The sequence below is a fragment of the Chenopodium album genome, chromosome 2, assembly GCF_948465745.1.
Source record: "Chenopodium album chromosome 2, dcCheAlbu1.1, whole genome shotgun sequence".
Taxonomy (NCBI): domain Eukaryota; kingdom Viridiplantae; phylum Streptophyta; class Magnoliopsida; order Caryophyllales; family Amaranthaceae; genus Chenopodium; species Chenopodium album.
This window is the reverse complement of record NC_137835.1, coordinates 32,305,019-32,323,009: the sequence shown is the minus strand read 5'-3', so window position 1 is coordinate 32,323,009 and position 17,991 is coordinate 32,305,019. Positions and strand designations below refer to the sequence as shown.

The following is a 17,991-nucleotide window of genomic DNA, read 5'->3' as shown; positions in this document are numbered from 1 at the left end:
GTGGTTCGTAATAAAGCTTTGCATGACATTGATTTCGCAGCATAAATAGAGAGAAGTGGGGATGTCCTGGCTTTTTTAAGCCCCCAATTTGAGGCAAAGAGTGGAAAAATTATACTATTTTCGAGTATTTTAGTTGCCAAATGGGAGGGATCATCCTGACTTACCCCCTAAAAATTATACTATTTTACTTGATTCGATTGCTTTACTAACATGATGTAATCAAGCCAATGGCTATAAAATCATCCAAGTCATTTGAATTTTTTATATGATCTTGAGATCATAACTCAACACTTCATGCATTTTATATATGGGCATGACTACTCGAAAGTAGGACATATGTGCAAAGGCCTAATATTAGCCATATTTTCATGGAATGATGATTTTGGTATATGGTTATGGTCTACCTCAAGGAGGGCCTTTCCAAGGTTGCCAGGCTTAAGGTTATGAACAATGGGCAGGCTTAAGTATACTCCAAAACCCCTTACTTTTGGTGCTTCTCAAATTTATACATATTTGCTTTGTGTGGCAACTTTCTACATTGGGTGCCTTTTCCTTGTCATCTCTCTTTTGTTTTTTTCCCTTTTATTTAGACAAGTTTTTTTTTGGGTTCGGAATGATTTTTTGATATTTTCTTTTGGGTTTAGACTAAATTTGTGTCCCCCTCTTATGCTTCGTTCCCCCAATTTCCTAATTGTATCTTTGCACCATTCCCATCCCAAGGTATGGAATAATGTAGGTTGGATGACTAAGGCTCAATTGACGAGGCTCAAAAGGGCTGCCAAAAACATGGATTTTCTCTAAGGTTAATAACATGGGATTATATTTGTGGAGTTTCAAGTTGCTTCCTGTGTTAGTGAAATCATCATATCCTTTCTTTTTAGGCCTAATATGGGCCTCTTTTCATTCAATACATCTTGTAAGCCAAAGCTCATCTAGATTCTTAAAGTGTTGAGTATGTAAGCCTTTTGATATTGCCTGTTTGTATGTATACGTTTTATTTAATTCAAGTCAATAACAATAAAGAGATTGAAAAGAGAACAAGATAGACGTACTTGAAAATATATTTTTTTATTCATTAAAAACTGAGAGTGCAAAATAAGTAGATTCGACAGCATGAATCTCTTAGTCTATCACAAAAAAAAAAAAAAAAAAAAGGAAAGAAACAAAATAAGACCTAGGGTGCTACATCTTGAATTGTTGACAACTTCTTGAGATTGCGTCTTCGAGCTTTGTCCGTTTTCAACGTAGGTGAAATCCTCTCTAAAAATCAAGTCCATCTATATGATTCATGGTTTCATTTATCAAGTCCCTTTCAATTAATATTCCCACAATATAGGCCTTTTGAAATGTGTCTAAACCAATGTATTGTAAATGGCAATTGTATGGTGGAGACATATTGTCTATGAAATTTGGGACAAGTTCATGATCCGGAGGTCTTTGTGGAATAAGAGTAACCTTTGATCGCCACCTGGAAAAAAGTCAATGAAGCCTTATTCTTCCTCTTGCTTAAGCAATTCGAGATCGCGCAAGGTAGTTGTGAGCTCGATGTTATCTCCATATTGGGTTAAAAACGCTTTTACAACATCACTCCAAGTGGAAGTTTGTTTTGCATTGTGGTTATAAAACCATGATCTAGCATTTAGGTCTAATGAAAGAGGAAAATTCCATGCATATAAGCTTGGCTCAACCCCTTTCAATGCCATCATTCCAATAAAGCTCATTAAGTGAGTCCTAGGATTGTCTGTAACCTTAAAGGTTGGCAAATCCGTAGTCAAGAACTTTTCTGGGAGAGTCTTGCCACTAGGTTGTGGTGCAAGCTCATAATTGAAGTACTCATTCCCTGAGTTAGCTCGAAGGACAAGTTTCTCCAAGGCCTTTACTCTTTCGGCTCTTGCTTTATCTTGCAGAATAATTTCTTTTTCTTTTTCTGCTTTTATTTTAGCCTCATCTGTTTTTTTATGAGCCTTTATTTGGGCTTCTTCTTCTTGTAGGGCCTTTAGGTTTTGGAGTTCCTCTCTAAGTTTCTCCAATGCTGCTTTGTCACCCATGATTGGACTAGTATGCGAATGTGGAAGATGATCTAGTAATGTGTATCACAAGAAATTGAGCGCGTTCACTTAAACCTTTTCTGCCAAGCATTCAAACAATGAACCAAAGTCAAAATGATTGTTTTATTTCTTTTTTTTTTTTAATCCTTGTAATACAAATTTACTTAAAGCAAGTTTGTTGATGAAGAACGTCAAAAAATTCACGAACAATCATTAACGGAATGTCATGATTCATGTTGACTTCAACAAGGTAATCATCTAAGGATTTTACTTTAAATGAATTGTTTTCGAAAAAGGTAGAAGAGAAAGGTAAGAAAGTTGGATTGAAAATTCTCATCAAATTTTAGGAATACTAATCAACCCTAACATACTCCTTAAAATGATCAAATATAGTACGGTATTTATTGATCACTTAGATTGCAATAGAGATCAATATCATTTTTTTCAATTTTGATTCTCATATTGCTCATCTTTAAAGGATAATATTTTAATATTTGCTTAAAAAGAATGATGGCCTCTGAATGTAAAATCCAAGAAATAATTAAATCATTTTCTCGGTTTTATCATTCATTATCTTCTCTCTCTATTTTTTTGAGAATTATAATATATTTTTTCTTTTATTTTGTATCATTTTTTTTTTGTGTGAGGCAAACATCCCAAGTAAGGTTCTTGAGATTTTCTTTTTAAACCATAGAAGAGGTAAATAAATTATACTCTTAAATAAAGGTTGATCAATTACAACTAAAACATGATGAACACGAAAATAGGCAAGTTTAAGAATAAACATTATGATGACATTCTATTAAGGGATGCGAACTTCTAATGACGAACCTTATAAGAAGTTATGTCATTAGTTTGATTATTAAGTATGTAAACGAATCGTCATAATAAAAAATAGTATCGTGCGCAATTTTCTGTCTTGTGCTAAGGTGGAAAGTGCATCTTCAAGAGTAGCATCTACCATATATATATATATATATATATATATATATATATTTATTTATTTTTAACGAAAATGGAAAAAGAACAATAAAAAAACATGTTTTTTGGATTTTTCGAAAAAAAAAACAAAAAAAATGACGATCATAGTAAAAGTTAGACAACATTGTTAGCCAAAGATATATTTTTAGCACCTACTTAACGATTAACCTTGAAGCAGTAGTATCGTTTTCTCCATATGATGTTGCTTGTAACGAGTCAAAATCAACGTTGAAGAGTGGGCGCGCGCAAGACATAGTGTTGCGCGGAGGTGCCGCGCAAAACTTCTGAACTTGTGCTAGGAGGGCGCGCGCAACTTTGACAGTTGCGCGTGCCACCTGGTAGGTTGGACATTTTATATATATATGTTTTTTTGCGAAAATGCAAAAAGAACGATTTTTTTTTGTCGAACCATAATTTTTGTGAATTTATTTTATTTTATTATATCTCTAGGTAACAAGTTGAAATTAGTTAGATTAGACATGAAGCACATATTCATGTAGTCACATAAGCACATAAAAGGAACCTTCAAAGCATACAATGTCATTCTAAGGTCAAGGCTTAGGTGTCTAAAGGTACCATATTTTAAGGGGACGATGCACAAATCAATCACTCAACGTGTTGACCCACGACGTAGCCCTCCCAACATTTTGTTGGTGATATGGGTGGGTTGATTGTTATTGATGTTGGGATAGAAGCCTAGTGTTAGCAACCCTAGTCAATGAGCTGATCTCCAATGGTTAAACTGTGCTATGATTATGCATGATGCATTGTTGCTTGTTTGATTTTTACTTTTGTGAAAAAGGAAGATATTATGCGTTCAAGTCTCGCTCTCTAACTAGAGATTATGCAAGTTAGTTCTCGTTACAATCCATAGGGAACCTAGTGTTGGAAACCTTGAACCATAACTACAAACAAATCTTGTAACCTCTAAGTCCCCAGTGGAGTCGCCACTGTAAGCAGGGTGTTCCCATCGTAATTGTTATGCTTCCCGAACCCGTACACATAATGGCCAATAACAGCAAGTTCATTGGTCTGATAGTTATGGGGCTCGTTCCTACCTAAAAAGCTAACACCCGCAAATCTTTGCCATATTTTAGGAACGGGGTGATGGATTGGTTTAGCAGTAGAACGTTGGGCGTTAGGCACCGACAAACCAGTCAAAGCAGTATAAATATCATCCATTTTATATTCAGCATGCCATTGGTGAGGCAAATCAGGATCTAAATCAATAATTTACAAAAATCAACAAAAGTTAAAGTAATATTTCTATTATTTAACCTAAATATCAATTTTGGCCCAGCTTTATGGTTATGAACATGAAAAGAAGAAAGAAATTCACAGGTTAATTCAGGATAAGTGGCATAATGCATATCAACAAAGTTCCTCATACCAATATCGTTCAAAAATCTCCTAACATAGTCATTTAATCCCAATGCTTCTAGAGTAGGGCGGTGTACCACCGTGAAGGAATTACCTCTCGCCCGTAGAGCTGCTCAAGCTTTTCCTTCTTTTCTGGGGTTGCTATCTTGATCGTCGGCCATTGTGGTAGTTGCAACGCCGGGTCGTATTGTTGGCTTAAGCTTCCCCCTAGAACTGTTCTTGCCCTCTTTGCCGCTATTTTAGAGAATGGGTATAAAATTATTTTATTGAAAACGGAAAATTTTTATGTACTATTGTAGAGGGTGGAGAGATGATTAAGAATATGTCAAAATTTTGGTGCCATTGTCGGGGAAACGGTTTTATTTTTATTTCTGATTATTTTTGTAGTCTAGGTTATTTCTTTTTGTCTCTGAGAACGTCAGTTCTTTGAGGCAAGTCTCATATTTGCTTTTAGTTCTTTGTTTATGCCCAGGTGTTCCAGATCAGGTTATATCCCATTCGATCCTGAGATCAAACGATCCTTCCATAGACAAAAGAATTTTTACAAGCAAATTCTGGCGGGTTCTGGTGATAATAATAATCACCGAGACCCTCCAACTGATTCTAGCGATTCAGAGGTATCTTTAGATCCAAAATCAGAGATGGCGGTACCTAAGAAGCTTAGTGATTATTCACAACCAAAGCTTACAGATTTTCCACACCTTAATCCCACTCCAGCTCTTGATGGGGTACAATTCGAGATTAAACCCCAATTTATCACAATGATAGAAAGGAAGCAGTTTAGTGGAGCTAAGGGTGAAGACCCAAATCTTCATATTGCAGACTACTGTCAGTATTGTAATACCATTAGGCAAGCTGTGGTCACACAAGACCAAATCAGGGAGATTCTCTTTCCTTTCTCTTTAAGTGGAAAAGCCAAATTATGGTTTAACAGATTAAATAGAACTGCACTTGGTATAACTGACTGGGAAACTCTTGTTTTAAATTTCTATAATAAATATTATACTGCAGAGAGAACAACTGTACTAAGGAGTGCAATTCAGAACTTTGCCCAAGAAGCCGATGAAACTCTATATGAGGTGATAGGCCGTCATCGAACTTACCAAAGATAAAGTCCTATCTTTGTCTCACTAACTAATAGCAAGGGTAAGAAAGGGTCGAACCCAAGAGAGGCGTTGAATCAACCACCGAGATACTACCGTTTAAACAAGCTAAATGAAGTCGAAATTGGTTTGGTTTTATGTAGCATGTACTAATTTAAAACAACTAATACTAAGGGATGATTAACAATAATTAGAGAGTTCTAGGGCTTGGGATATACCACTCAAATTTGTCACAAATCACAAATGGCATGTAGCAAACAATGATAAATTAAGGGGATAATATAGGGGATAAATGAAATTTCCAAGCTAATAATTATAATCTATCTAATGATTTGAGAATATTTGTGTTTCTACAATTGCAAACTAAGAGGAAGCACTAAAAACTTGGATGCCGTACAAATGAGCTCAAGGGGTTATTTATAAAGACCCCCAAATAAAAAGGACGGAGAAAACAAGAGTCGGGCACGGCTGCAGGTCAGCACGGATGTGCTGAGGTTGGCACGGACGTGCAACCATACCTGCACGGATGTGCCAAGGTAGGCACGGATGTGCACCTTTGAAATTAGGGAGGCAGAATATACTGTTTTTGCCAGGGCATCCTGCACGGACGTGCCAAATATGGCACGGACGTGCAGGCCTTGTTCGGTAGATCAGTTTTGAAACTTATTTGGGCTGAGCAAACTGCATGGACGTGCAGGATTAGGCACGGACGTGCTGAATATCCTGCACGGACGTGCTGAACTCTGCACGGACGTGTAGGCTTTGAAAGCAGTAGGCAATAGCTTCTGGTCGTGCTGGGGCACTCCTGCACGGACGTGCCATACTTTGCACGTCCGTGTAGACACTCTAAGGCCTTTATCTTCACTTTTCTTTGGTTTCGCTCTATTGTTTCGGCTTCTAACCTCGGTTTATCATCCAAATGCTTCAAATGGTCGTCTTTAAACCTAAAAACTCAACAAAAACACTAACAACCCGTGAAGCAAGGGATACACAAAAGTTGAACAAAAATAGAGTAAAAGTGAACCAAAATGCCAATATACCAAGTAAACAAGGTTTGAAATCACTCTAAAATCGTATCAAATAATAAGTTATCAAATCCCCCCAAGCTAAGCTTTTGCTAGTCCTCGAGCAAAACAAACATGTCAAATCAAGAAGGAAGATTACTTGCTAATGATCAAACCAAGGAGAGATACTTAAAGAGAAAACACAAACACAAATCTGCATGGCAAGAACCATAAACACTTTTAGCACAAGTGAAAAGCAATTTAAACCCCTAAGTCGCCTAAGAGGACGAGTTTTTATCTCGTGAGGGTTTCCCTTGAGCTTAACCCACAACTAACACAAACCATGCCAAAATTGTCATAACACATCATCATCATCAAGGTGATCAATACACACTAAAACCAATGTTTTTATTGCCCTCGTCAACTCATCGGGATATAAATCACAAGAAAGACAAGTGAGTGACTTTCAAGAATTACCGATCATACAAATGTGCACATGAGTTGGGGATAGAGAGGAGAATTAGGCAAGGTTGCACTAGAATACTTCCTTATACCTTTTACTAGTTCATTAGAACACGTCTAGATATTCCAAAGTTACAAAAAGCCCTCTTTCGGTTATAAAATCTCAAAATGCAAGTCCACCTCCCAAAATGCACTCCCAAGCTCCTTCAACTACACTCTAACTTGGGAATTTACACAAGAAACATTAAAGTAGATAATGTGTGGGAGGCATCCACAAATTAACCTCTAAATTAGAAAAAAGAAAAATTTTGTGAATTTTTGGAGGAGTTTTTGATCTCCTTTTCTTTTTCTATTTTTTTTCTTTGTTTTTTTTTCAACATTCATTGCCCTCGCCTCTTTTAACTTTGAGCGGCTCATTATTTTATTCGAAACATGTGGCTTATTATGCCACTTATTACACAAGATACACATAGAACCGATTCCCTAGTAGAGTTTCATTTTGGGGAGGAGGGGAGCCACATCAAGGGCACAAGGGACCGCAATTTGATTCAAACATATCCTACTTTGGGCAAATTTGACAATATCCTATGCTAGACGTGCAATTGAGCATTCATCGGTTTTCATTTCATATGCTCTAATGCAATCAAGATTAATAAGCCTCTAATTGACCCCAACTCTTGCACACACCCTTCTAAAAGAACTTTTACTCATCACTCAAGAGTCGAGCAAGCAAATCATATAAGCATCATCATTTAATTGTCATCCAAGGGCTATTTTTTCTTTTTTTTTCTTTTTTTTTTTAAGCAATAGAAAATGAATAATTACAAAGTTGAGTTAAACTAAGCTAAGCATGACTAGACATCTAAATAAAGAGAGAGGAGAGAAGTATTCACAAATTAAGAGATTTTGATTTATGGTGTTTGATTTCAAAGGGAGCAAATTTGGATGTTTAGGGGTTTGGATGTTACGGAAAGGGAACAAACAACATGCAAGGTTGATACCGAAACAAGAACATACAAGAACCAACATATGAACCAAAGAGAAAGATTCCCCCCCAAGCTATCATAAAAATTGTCCCCAATGTTAAAACAATTAAAGCACATGAAAGGGGAGGAAAAGAACTAACTCATTGGCTCGGGCCTCCTTGGGAGCTTGAGCCCCCGGTGTACCAATGCCGATAGACATTCCGGAATTCATCCAATTCCGACCGAAGACCTTCGAAGCTTGTCCTCATGTTGTCGTAGGAGGATCTCATGTCTTCGTGAGACTTTCTCATAGTCTCGAACTCGGTCGACATGCGATTGAACCCGGCATTCGTCAAATGCATTTGTTGCTCGAAGGAAACGGTGGGTTGCCCTCACCCATGCCTTGACCTTGGTACCCTTCTTGGTACCCTTGTTGGTGCTCATATTTTTGTTGTTGTTGTTGGAATTATTGTTGGAAATGTTGTTGTTGCGGTTGTTGTTGTTGTTGTTGTTCTTGCTCTTGCTCATGCTCATGCTCTTCTTCATCATCACCGGGAATCCAAGGGTGGTCCCTCTCGAAGATCCAGTTGCTCTCGTCGTAGATGAAGGTCCGCTCCGGATTGGGGAGGTAGGCATAGGGGTGGCCACTCACGTGCCACAAGTAAGGATGCGGCCCTTGCGCGTCCGCAACCCATCTCATGGTCCTAAGAGATTCCGTGTCTAGCTCCGTCGGCCCTGGGAAAACTTGCTCATCTGCAAAATCAAGGTTAATAGTAGAAGCAATAATAGTGATCATGCCACCTATGGTGATGTTGCCGGACCCAGTGGCAACATCCTCTAGGTGGTCGACTAACCAGGCCCCTACATCTAGGGCCGTACTACCCTCGCTCAAGTGACATAGGAAGTGAAGCTCCCTAGTGGACACTACACCCGAACTATCACCTCTAGCGAACGTCGTGTTCACTATGGTGCGATGTGACATCCTAAAGGCGGGGTGGATTATGGTCGTAGCTTTATCAGTCCTAGGGTTGTAGTCGAAAAGGCCGGTGATCTTCCTCCAAAACTCACCCGCACAATAGTTACGGGGGGGGGGTATCCTTTGTCCTATGGTGCCGTTAGTTGGCCACCCAAAAGCTTGATTCACCCTCCTTATGTTCAAGTTGTGTTGGGTGTTCATGAGTTGGAAGGTAAGGCGGCGGGGGGATCTATTGTTGTCTAGTTGCACTTGAAGGGTGGGAGGAATTAAAGTGTCAACCTTTTGTAGGTCGGGGCGCTTAAATCTATCCCATTTCCTAGGCCATAACCCTCGAAAAGCATCTTAACATCGTCCCCTACCTCTAAAGCCTCGGCAACATTCTCGTCATAGAACTTGGTAGATCGAACTCTCCTTCTACTTATTTTTATATAGTTGTTCAAAAAGGTTGGATCATTGAACACACTTCCCATAGTGTCCACTTGTGGTGGATCAACGGGAGGAGGAGGAGAGGGGTTGCGGTACCTAGCATCCGTGTTTCTAGGTCGATTTCTTCTAGACATGGTAGGTCTTAATGCAATGCAATCAAACAAACTAAGACAAAATAATTACCTCGCAACCACACAAAGAGACTAAGTCCACAAGTCGACCAACCAAAGCTCAAGCAAGGCCAACAAACACAACACAATCAAGTCAAGTTCTAAGTCTCCCACCTAAAACAAGACGAGCAAATCACCAAACAACAAAGTCCACTTTAATAATGCATCCACAACAATTCTACATCAATTTCATGCACTTATTATCAAACAAACCAACACAACAATTCACCTAAACAAGCATGTTCTTCCTTTACCAAAATCAATTCCTTAATTTCATACTTACAAAAATTTCGATTCTTAAAACACACCAAAATTCATTCAAAATCAATAATGCTTGACAATTATCAACTATCTATCACTCACAACCAATTCAAACAAACTTTCTCAAGCAATTTCATGCAAAAATTCAAGGATTTAAACATGAAATTGGTGAAAGGGAGGAACGATTATACCGAGCTTATCGTGGGTGTAAAACCCGCAAATGAACCTTTCTAACCCTCCTTTTGCTTGCTTAAACTTGCTCCTGATAAGTGACTTTTATGTCACTTTTAGGGTGTTTATTGAGTCGTATTCCGGCTTACTTTCCAATAATTTCACCCTTTTTATCCTTTATTTCTATTATTTTATTATTCTTGTCTTTTATTCTTTATTTTGAGTATTTTTGTAATTTTCTATAGTTTTTAGTTTATTTTCGTGTTTTATTTTATTTTTCTTTCTTTTAATGTTTGTAGTTTAAGTCGTTAGTTTATATTTTTAATAATTTCTCTTTTTATCTCGTTTTCTTATTTATTTTAGTTTCGTATTTTATTTTATTTTATTTTATTTCATTTAATTTTATTATTTCTTTAGTTTTAGCATCTTATTTTATTTTATTTTATTTTATTTTATTTATCTTATTTTATTTTACTTTATTTTACTTTATTTTATTTATTTTTATTTTATTTTCCAATTCACCCTCGTGTTGTTTTTGGTTGTAGGCGTTCCGGGTTTCAAAGTCATGTTCGAGTTCGGAGGTCCAACGTTCGAGGTTCAATATACGTGTCTCAAGTTTTGAGTCATAAATGGAGTTTCGAACTCAAGTCAAACACTTCACAATGCCCCTAACCGACCTAGCTGCTGCCCACCTCTTAACCTACACCACACCATCCCTTAACCTCCACCACATCACTTCCCCTGCTCCAACTCTCCTTCTCCCTGCTCCCAGCTCTTCAACACCACCTCTCTGCCCACTCACAGCAACCTCCACCCACCAACACAATACCACCAACACCACGCAGCTCACCACTTACCACCACACACCTTCAACCCCACAACAACACCTTCAGCCGCAACCAATTCACCAATTACTCCAATCCATAGCCACGCAAAACCACCAAAATCACCACCCACAGCGCCCCTGCTCACCTCACACCAAGAACCACCAAAACGCCTCCAATCAGCTTCGCAATTCACCCCACACAACACCAATTTCCAGCCACCGCAACCAATTCACCCAAGCAAACACCAGCCACCACAAAACCGCCTCCAATCGCACCTCCCCTGCTCCCTCAGCTCACAATCAACCACCACGCGATTCTCACACCACCAGCCACAACAATAACAGCAACCACCAGCAATCACCACCGCCAACTCCCAATTCGAGTCCCAGCAATCGTCAAACACTCACCAACAAACCCAATTACAGCAGCCACGATTTGTCCCAACTCATCCCCGCATCACCAAACCGCAATCAATTGGCCCGAATTCGAAATTGCAGCAACCCATATCATCGCGGCCGCGCAGCCCTGTCAGAAAGCGCACGAGATTGAGTCCAAAATCAGAGTCGAGGCAGAAGCTATGCGCGACCTCTGCGCGGTGTCTTCGCGGGCGCGCATTTGTGGGTCAATCACGAGCTTTTCACGTGATTTTTAATGAGAATTGAACGGCTTTGATTGATGCTTGATTGATGACGATGAGGATTGACGGTGGTGATTGAGTGATGATTGATGATGCGTGATGGTGATGATGGAAAGAAAATCAGAGCAGCCAAGATCGAGAGGGGAAAGAAATTGGGAAGCTGATTTGTTTCGTGGGTTTGTATGGGATAGTGGGGTTTTGGTTTTTCTTTTTCTTTTTCTTTTTCCTTTTCATTTTTCCTTTTATTTTATTTTATTTTTAGTTTAGTTTTATTTTTGGTTTTTAAGTTTAGTTATTTTAATTATTTTAGTTTAGTTTTTATTTCTTTTTAGTTTTCTCTTTTATTTTAATTTATTTAGCCTTGTATTATAAATACCCCTTTGGGGTTATTTTCTCTAAAAAAAAAACTCTTAACATTTTATTTTAGATTAGATTAGATTAGTTTAGCCTTTATTTTCTCTCTCTTAGGGTTAGGAGTAGTTTAGAGAGAGAAAGATTGGATTTTTCATGGAATTTTTGGGATTTTGAAGAAGCAAATTTGTGGATTTTTCCTCTCATAAATTCAATGAGTTTTCCTAACTTTCTCTCACCTTTATTGCTTTCATTTATTATTGTTTTTGTTTATTTATTTGTTTATTTGAGTAAATTAATTAGTTTAGTTGTTGATTCTTGCTTTTATTATTATTTTACCTTGTTTTCCATATTTTTGTTCATTATGTTAGTTTAGGTTTTGTTCTAGGGAAATGGATGAAGGTTATGTTAATAAATTGAATGATTGATTGTGGTTAGTATGAAATTGTTTCTTGATTATTGTGTATGGATGATGCTTTTATGGATTAGAATCTTTCTACCTAATTGATTCTATGCTTTTAATTGTGTTTTCAATCAATTGTGCGAAAGTGAGTTGTTTGAGAACCCTAAATTCCTCCATATCTTTGCTAGGCTAGTTGCACGAGAGTGAATTAGTTTAATAGGATAATTAACATGCTTAATTGTGCGAGAGTGAGTTAAATGTGTTGATTGTTCCTAATCAAGGTCATTTTCATCTAATTGTATGATGTTGTTGAATGCATTGATGTAATTGGATTCCACTTTCCCTAGTTTTAGTTATTTGCTCTTAGTAGTGTTTAATTGAACCTCTCTTTACCTCACAAGCTTTCCTAGTAGTCTAATTAGCATAGATTGATACACTTAGTCCTTTTGGGTTCGACCCTTTACTTACCCCTATACTCGTATTAGGGTAGTTTAGGTATTATAAATTGTTAATTTGATTAGGGTTAGTAGTTTAACGACCTATCTAATTCTCGATCAGCTCCTTCAACCAATTGCTTCAAATTTCAATCCCAAAGAAAACCCCCAAATTTATTTTTCAAGGTTAGGGTTTGAGTATTTTGGGTGATTTTTGGGTTTGAATGTGAGAAAAGGAGTAGTAGTTTGTGAATTTGTTGAAAAGGAGTGAAGACTTTGGAGAAGTTTGTTGAATTTTGGTAAGAATTTGGGTGTTTAAGGGGATTTGAGAGGGTATGGAGGAGGAGGAAAAAAGTTTTAGAGAGAAAGAGGAGTGATTTTCGTGGAGTGAGAATGTGAGAATATGAGAAAAAAAAAATATTTTAAAATCGTGCTGCTGACTGCTGAAACTGGGGTGGCACGGATGTGCAACATTTGGCACGGACGTGCAGCCTCAGACAGAAACTTAGATAGCTTACTGACTTATTTGGCACGGACGTGCTTAATTTGGCACATCCATGCCAATCTGGAGAAATTTACTTTAAACTTCCTGATTGCTTCTGACTGCCTCTGCACGGACGTGCGGTGTTCTGCACGTCTGTGGAGACCTGTTTCTTAACGGATTTCTCATCATTTTTTTTTATTTTTTTTTTGGATAATAATAGTAAGGCATAATAATAATAATATTATTATCATTACAAATATTATTATCATTATAATTACCTACTACTTCACTTCCACAAAAACCTTTTCTTACTTCTCTTTTCTTCAACACCTACAAAAGATATTGAGAGAAAAGTTAGTAATAGTAAGAGTGATGGAAATATAATAATAATGTTTTAAGAGAGAGAGAGTTGAGAAACTCGGGTTGCCTCCCGGAAGCGCTCTTTTAACGTCACTAGCTTGACGACATTGCGGGATCAATGAGAGTAAGGAACATCAAACTCATCAAGGTGAACAATCTTGGCTTCCTCATGCACAAAACCATCAAAGTATGCCTTAAGCCTTTGACCAATCACTTAGAACGGTTCACCATTTTCATTTGAATTCTCAATTGCTCAGTATGGAAACACCTTCTTAACGGTGAAAGGCCCACTCCATCTTGACTTGAGCTTACCCGGAAACAACTTCAACCGGGAATTGAATAGTAGGACCTTGTCACCTTCTTTAAACTCCCTTTTGCTAATATGCTTGTCATGCCAAGCCTTGGTCTTTTCTTTGTAGATCCTTGCACTCTCATATGCATCCATTCTCAATTCTTCCAAGGCGTGGAGGTCAAGCAACCTATTCTCACCGGCGCTTTGAAGGTCGAAATTCAATGTTTTGTTAGCCGAATGAGCTCGGTGCTCAAGTTCTACCGGAAAGTGGCATGACTTCCCATAAACAAGGTTGTATGGTGTGGTGCCAATAGGAGTTTTGAACACGGTGCGATAGGCCCATAAAGCATCATCAAGCTTTGTAGACCAATCTTTTCTAGACCTATCCAACGTTTTCTCAAGAATCATTTTTACCTCCCGGTTTGAAATTTCAGCTTGACCACTTGTTTGTAGGTGGTACGCTAATGACACCTTGTGCCTCACACCATATTTCTCAAGGAGAACTAGAAAGGATCGCTTTGCAAAGTGTGAACCTCCATCACTAATCACAGCCCGGGGCACTCCAAACCTTGGGAAAATTACTCTTTTGAAGAGCTTGACCATAACCTTAGCACCATTAGTAGGAGATGCAACCGCTTCCACCCGCTTTGAAACGTAATCGACGACCACTAGAATGAACTTGTTCGCAAAAGATCTCGGGAAAGGCCCCATGAAATCGATGCCCCATACATCGAAAATTTCAAGTTCAAGGATGTTGTTCAAAGGCAATTCATTTCTTTTTGAAATATTACCAGTTCTTTTACACCGGTCACAAGCTTTCACTACACCCCACACATCTTTGAACATTGTTGGCCAAAAGAAACTGCATTACAATATTTTCTCCAAGGTCTTGTTGGCACTCATATGTCCTCCACAAGGTGAGGAGTGACACATTGTGATAACATCTTCAATTTCATTATCCGGGACACACCTTCTAAAAAGGCCATCAACACCTTGTTTGAAAAGCAAGGGGTCGTCCCAAAAGTATTGGCGAACATCATGAAGAAACTTCCTTTTTTGTTGATAGGAGAGGTCGGGAGGAAGAATAGAGCAAGACAAGTAGTATGAAATGTTCGCAAACCATGGTGCCGGTGCTTGGAGAATAGCAAATAGTTGATCATCCGGGAATGAATCGTTGATTGGCAAGTTATCAAGATCACCTACAAAGATAGGCAACCGTGAAAGATGATCGACCACCACATTTTCGACACCCTTCTTGTCCCTAATCTCAATGTCATAGTCTTGTAAGAGCAAGACCCACCGTATCAATCTTGGCTTTGGTTCCATCTTGGACAAGAGGTACTTCAAGGCCGAATGGTCGGTGAAGACTATAACTTTAGACCCCAACAAGTATGACCTAAACTTCTCAATTGCATGAACAATGGCTAGAAACTCCTTTTCCGTGGTTGTGTAATTCCTTTGTGCATCATCCAAAGTTTTGCTAGTGTAGTAGATAGCATGGAGCTTCTTATCCTTCCTTTGTCCAAGAACGGACCCAATTGCAAAATCCGAAGCATCACACATAAGCTCAAAAGGGATCTCCCAATTAGGGGGTTGAATGATAGGAGCCAAAATCAATGTCTCCTTCAACCTATCAAATGCTAGCAAACAATCATTAGTAAACACAAAAGGGGCATCCTTTAACAACAATTGAGTGAGCGGCTTTACGATTTTTGAAAAATCCTTTATGAACCGGCGGTAAAAACCCGCGTGTCCAAGAAAACTCCTTATCCCTTTCATATTTGTAGGAGGTGGGAGGCCCTCAATGACCCCAATTTTGGCACGATCTACTTCAATGCCCCTACTAGAAATTTCATGACCAAGAACAATTCCTTCTTCTACCATGAAATGACATTTTTCCCAATTCAAGACCAAGTTCACCTCTTGACATCTTTTCAACACTTTAATCAAATTTGAAAGGCAAATGTCAAAGTTCATCCATGAATACTTCAATTGATGATTCAATCATGTCGGAAAAAATAGACATCATACACCTTTGAAATGTGGAAGGTTCATTACAAAGTCCAAATGGAATCCTTCGATAAGCAAAGGTGCCAAAAGGACATGTGAATGTAGTATTTTCTTGATCCTTGGGTTAGATTGGGATTGGAAAGAATCCCGAGTATCCATCCAAGAAACAATAGTGACTATGTGATGCTAGTATTTCCAATATTTGATCGATGAAGGGGAGTGGGAAGTGGTCTTTTCAGGTGGACTTATTCAATTTTCAATAATCAATACACATCCTCCACCCGGTGACCGACCTCGTAGAAATGGTCTCACCCTTATCATTCTTGATGATGGTCATGCCTCCTTTTTTAGGCACAACTTGAACCGGGCTAACCCACATACTATCGGAGATAGGGTAAATTATGCCCGCTTCAAGAAGTTTTAAAACTTCTTTTTTCACAACTTCCTTCATGTTTGGATTGAGCCTTCTTTGGTGCTCAATCGAGGAAGCATGATCATCATCAAGTAAAATCTTATGCATGCATATAGTAGGAATTATTCCCTTAATGTCATCAATTTTGTACCCAATGACACCTCTATACTCCCTTAAAACAACTAGGAGTTTCCCAAGAGAGGTATCATCAAGATTAGCATTGACAATAACGAGATAACTCTCACTATCATCAAGAAAAGCATATTTAATTAAAGGAGGAAGGGGTTTAAGTTCAACCTTGTGAGGAGGCGTAGTCCTTTCCTCTTTTACCTCCACATTAAGCACTTCCACTTTCTTTTCATTGTGGACTAAATGTTGGTTAAGAAAAAGATCATACCCCCTTGTTTCTTCACCTTCCTCAACTAAGCCTCCCGTTAGGATAGCTTGTAAAGGATCTCCTTTAAACAAATTCTCTTGGAACTTCTCTAAGTCCCTTTCCAATGTATCAACTCTATGAACTTCATCATACAATGGCTTTTTCAATGTTTCTGGGAATGAAAATGATATTTTCTCATCTCCCACATTCAAGGTCAATCTTCCTTGCTTCATATCAATCACAACACCCGCGGTGTTAAAAAACGGTCTTCCCAAGATTAGGGGAACCGTAGTATCTTCTTCCATTTCCATTACCACAAAATCACATGGCACAAATACTCTTCCAACTTGAACCGGTACATCTTCAAGAATTCCCAAAGGTAGCCTAACCGTGCGGTTTGCCAATTGTAAGGACATTCTTGTTGGCTTTAAGTCTCCAACTTTCAATTTCTTAGCAATACAATAGGGCATCAAGCTCACACTTGACCCAAGATCACATAAAGCATCCATAGCCTCCAAGTCTCCAATCTTCACCGGTATTGCATAGCTACCGGGCTCACCAAGCTTTTGAGGAAGCTTGTTTTGAATGATTGCACTCACCTCCTTAGGAAGGGAGATGGTTGCACTCTCTTCAAGCCTTCTCTTGTTGGATAAAAGATCCTTCAAAATTTTTGCATATGTAGGCATTTGTGACATAGCATGAAGAAAGGGGATATTCACTTGAAGTTCTCTCATGATTTCAAGAAAATTTGAAAACTTTTCATTCAATTTATTTTCAACAATCCTATGAAGGAATGGAATGGGAGGCTTGTAAACTTTCATGGGGGGCTTTTCTACCTTTTCCTCATTTCCCTCATTCTTCTTTTGTGGCTCCTTTCTCTCAACATCAACTATCTTATTTTCAACTCACCCTCATTTCTCACCACAACTCCCTCATCTCTCTTTTGTGGCTCCTCTTTACTCATAACCGGCCCTTCATAACCTCTCCTCGATCTCAAAGTAATGGACTTATCTTGCTTCTTTGGGTTCACAACCGTTGAGCTTGGGAAGTGACCACTAGGATTGGAGGATGAACTTCCAACTTGTTGCGCAATTTGAGCCAATTGATTCTCAATTATCTTGTTCTGTGCTTGAAGTTGTTGGATGTTCGCTTGCATATCCGCATTGCTTTATCCTTGTTGTGTAATGAAGGTCTCAAGTGCTACTTCAAGGCTAGATTTTTGAGGAGGTAGAGGAGCAGGTTGGTTATATTGTTTCCTTTGTTGGTTTTGGTCCCTTTGTTTAGGGTGACGGTAAGGAGCTTGTTGGTTTTGTGGATGACATTGGTTGTATTGGTTTTGAGGGGGGCCTTGGTTTTGTTGTTTCCAACCCGTGTTTTGTTGGGGTTTCCAACCTTGATTGTAGGGTTGAGAGTATTGATCGTTTCTTTGCCCAATAGCCACAGCTTGCTCTTGGTTAG

The 17,991-nt window shown here is 38.5% G+C and overlaps 2 protein-coding genes across 2 annotated transcripts; both read right to left on the bottom strand.

Annotated features, from left to right (window-relative positions):
* Window positions 1–13,696: 13,696 nt before the first annotated feature.
* LOC145571263 (uncharacterized) lies at window positions 13,697–14,581 on the bottom strand. The gene has a single exon (XM_081630332.1). The coding sequence runs from the start codon at window positions 14,579–14,581 to the stop codon at window positions 13,697–13,699; it is 885 nt and encodes a 294-aa protein (XP_081486458.1).
* A 21-nt stretch (window positions 14,582–14,602) lies between these two features.
* On the bottom strand, window positions 14,603–17,267 carry LOC145571259 (uncharacterized). The gene is made up of 3 exons (XM_081630326.1): window positions 16,309–17,267; window positions 15,270–15,365; window positions 14,603–15,131 (listed from the first exon to the last, which is right to left on the bottom strand). Exons 1-3 carry the CDS (start codon window positions 17,265–17,267, stop codon window positions 14,603–14,605), a joined length of 1,584 nt encoding a protein of 527 aa, XP_081486452.1.
* Between the last annotated feature and the right edge of the window lie 724 nt (window positions 17,268–17,991).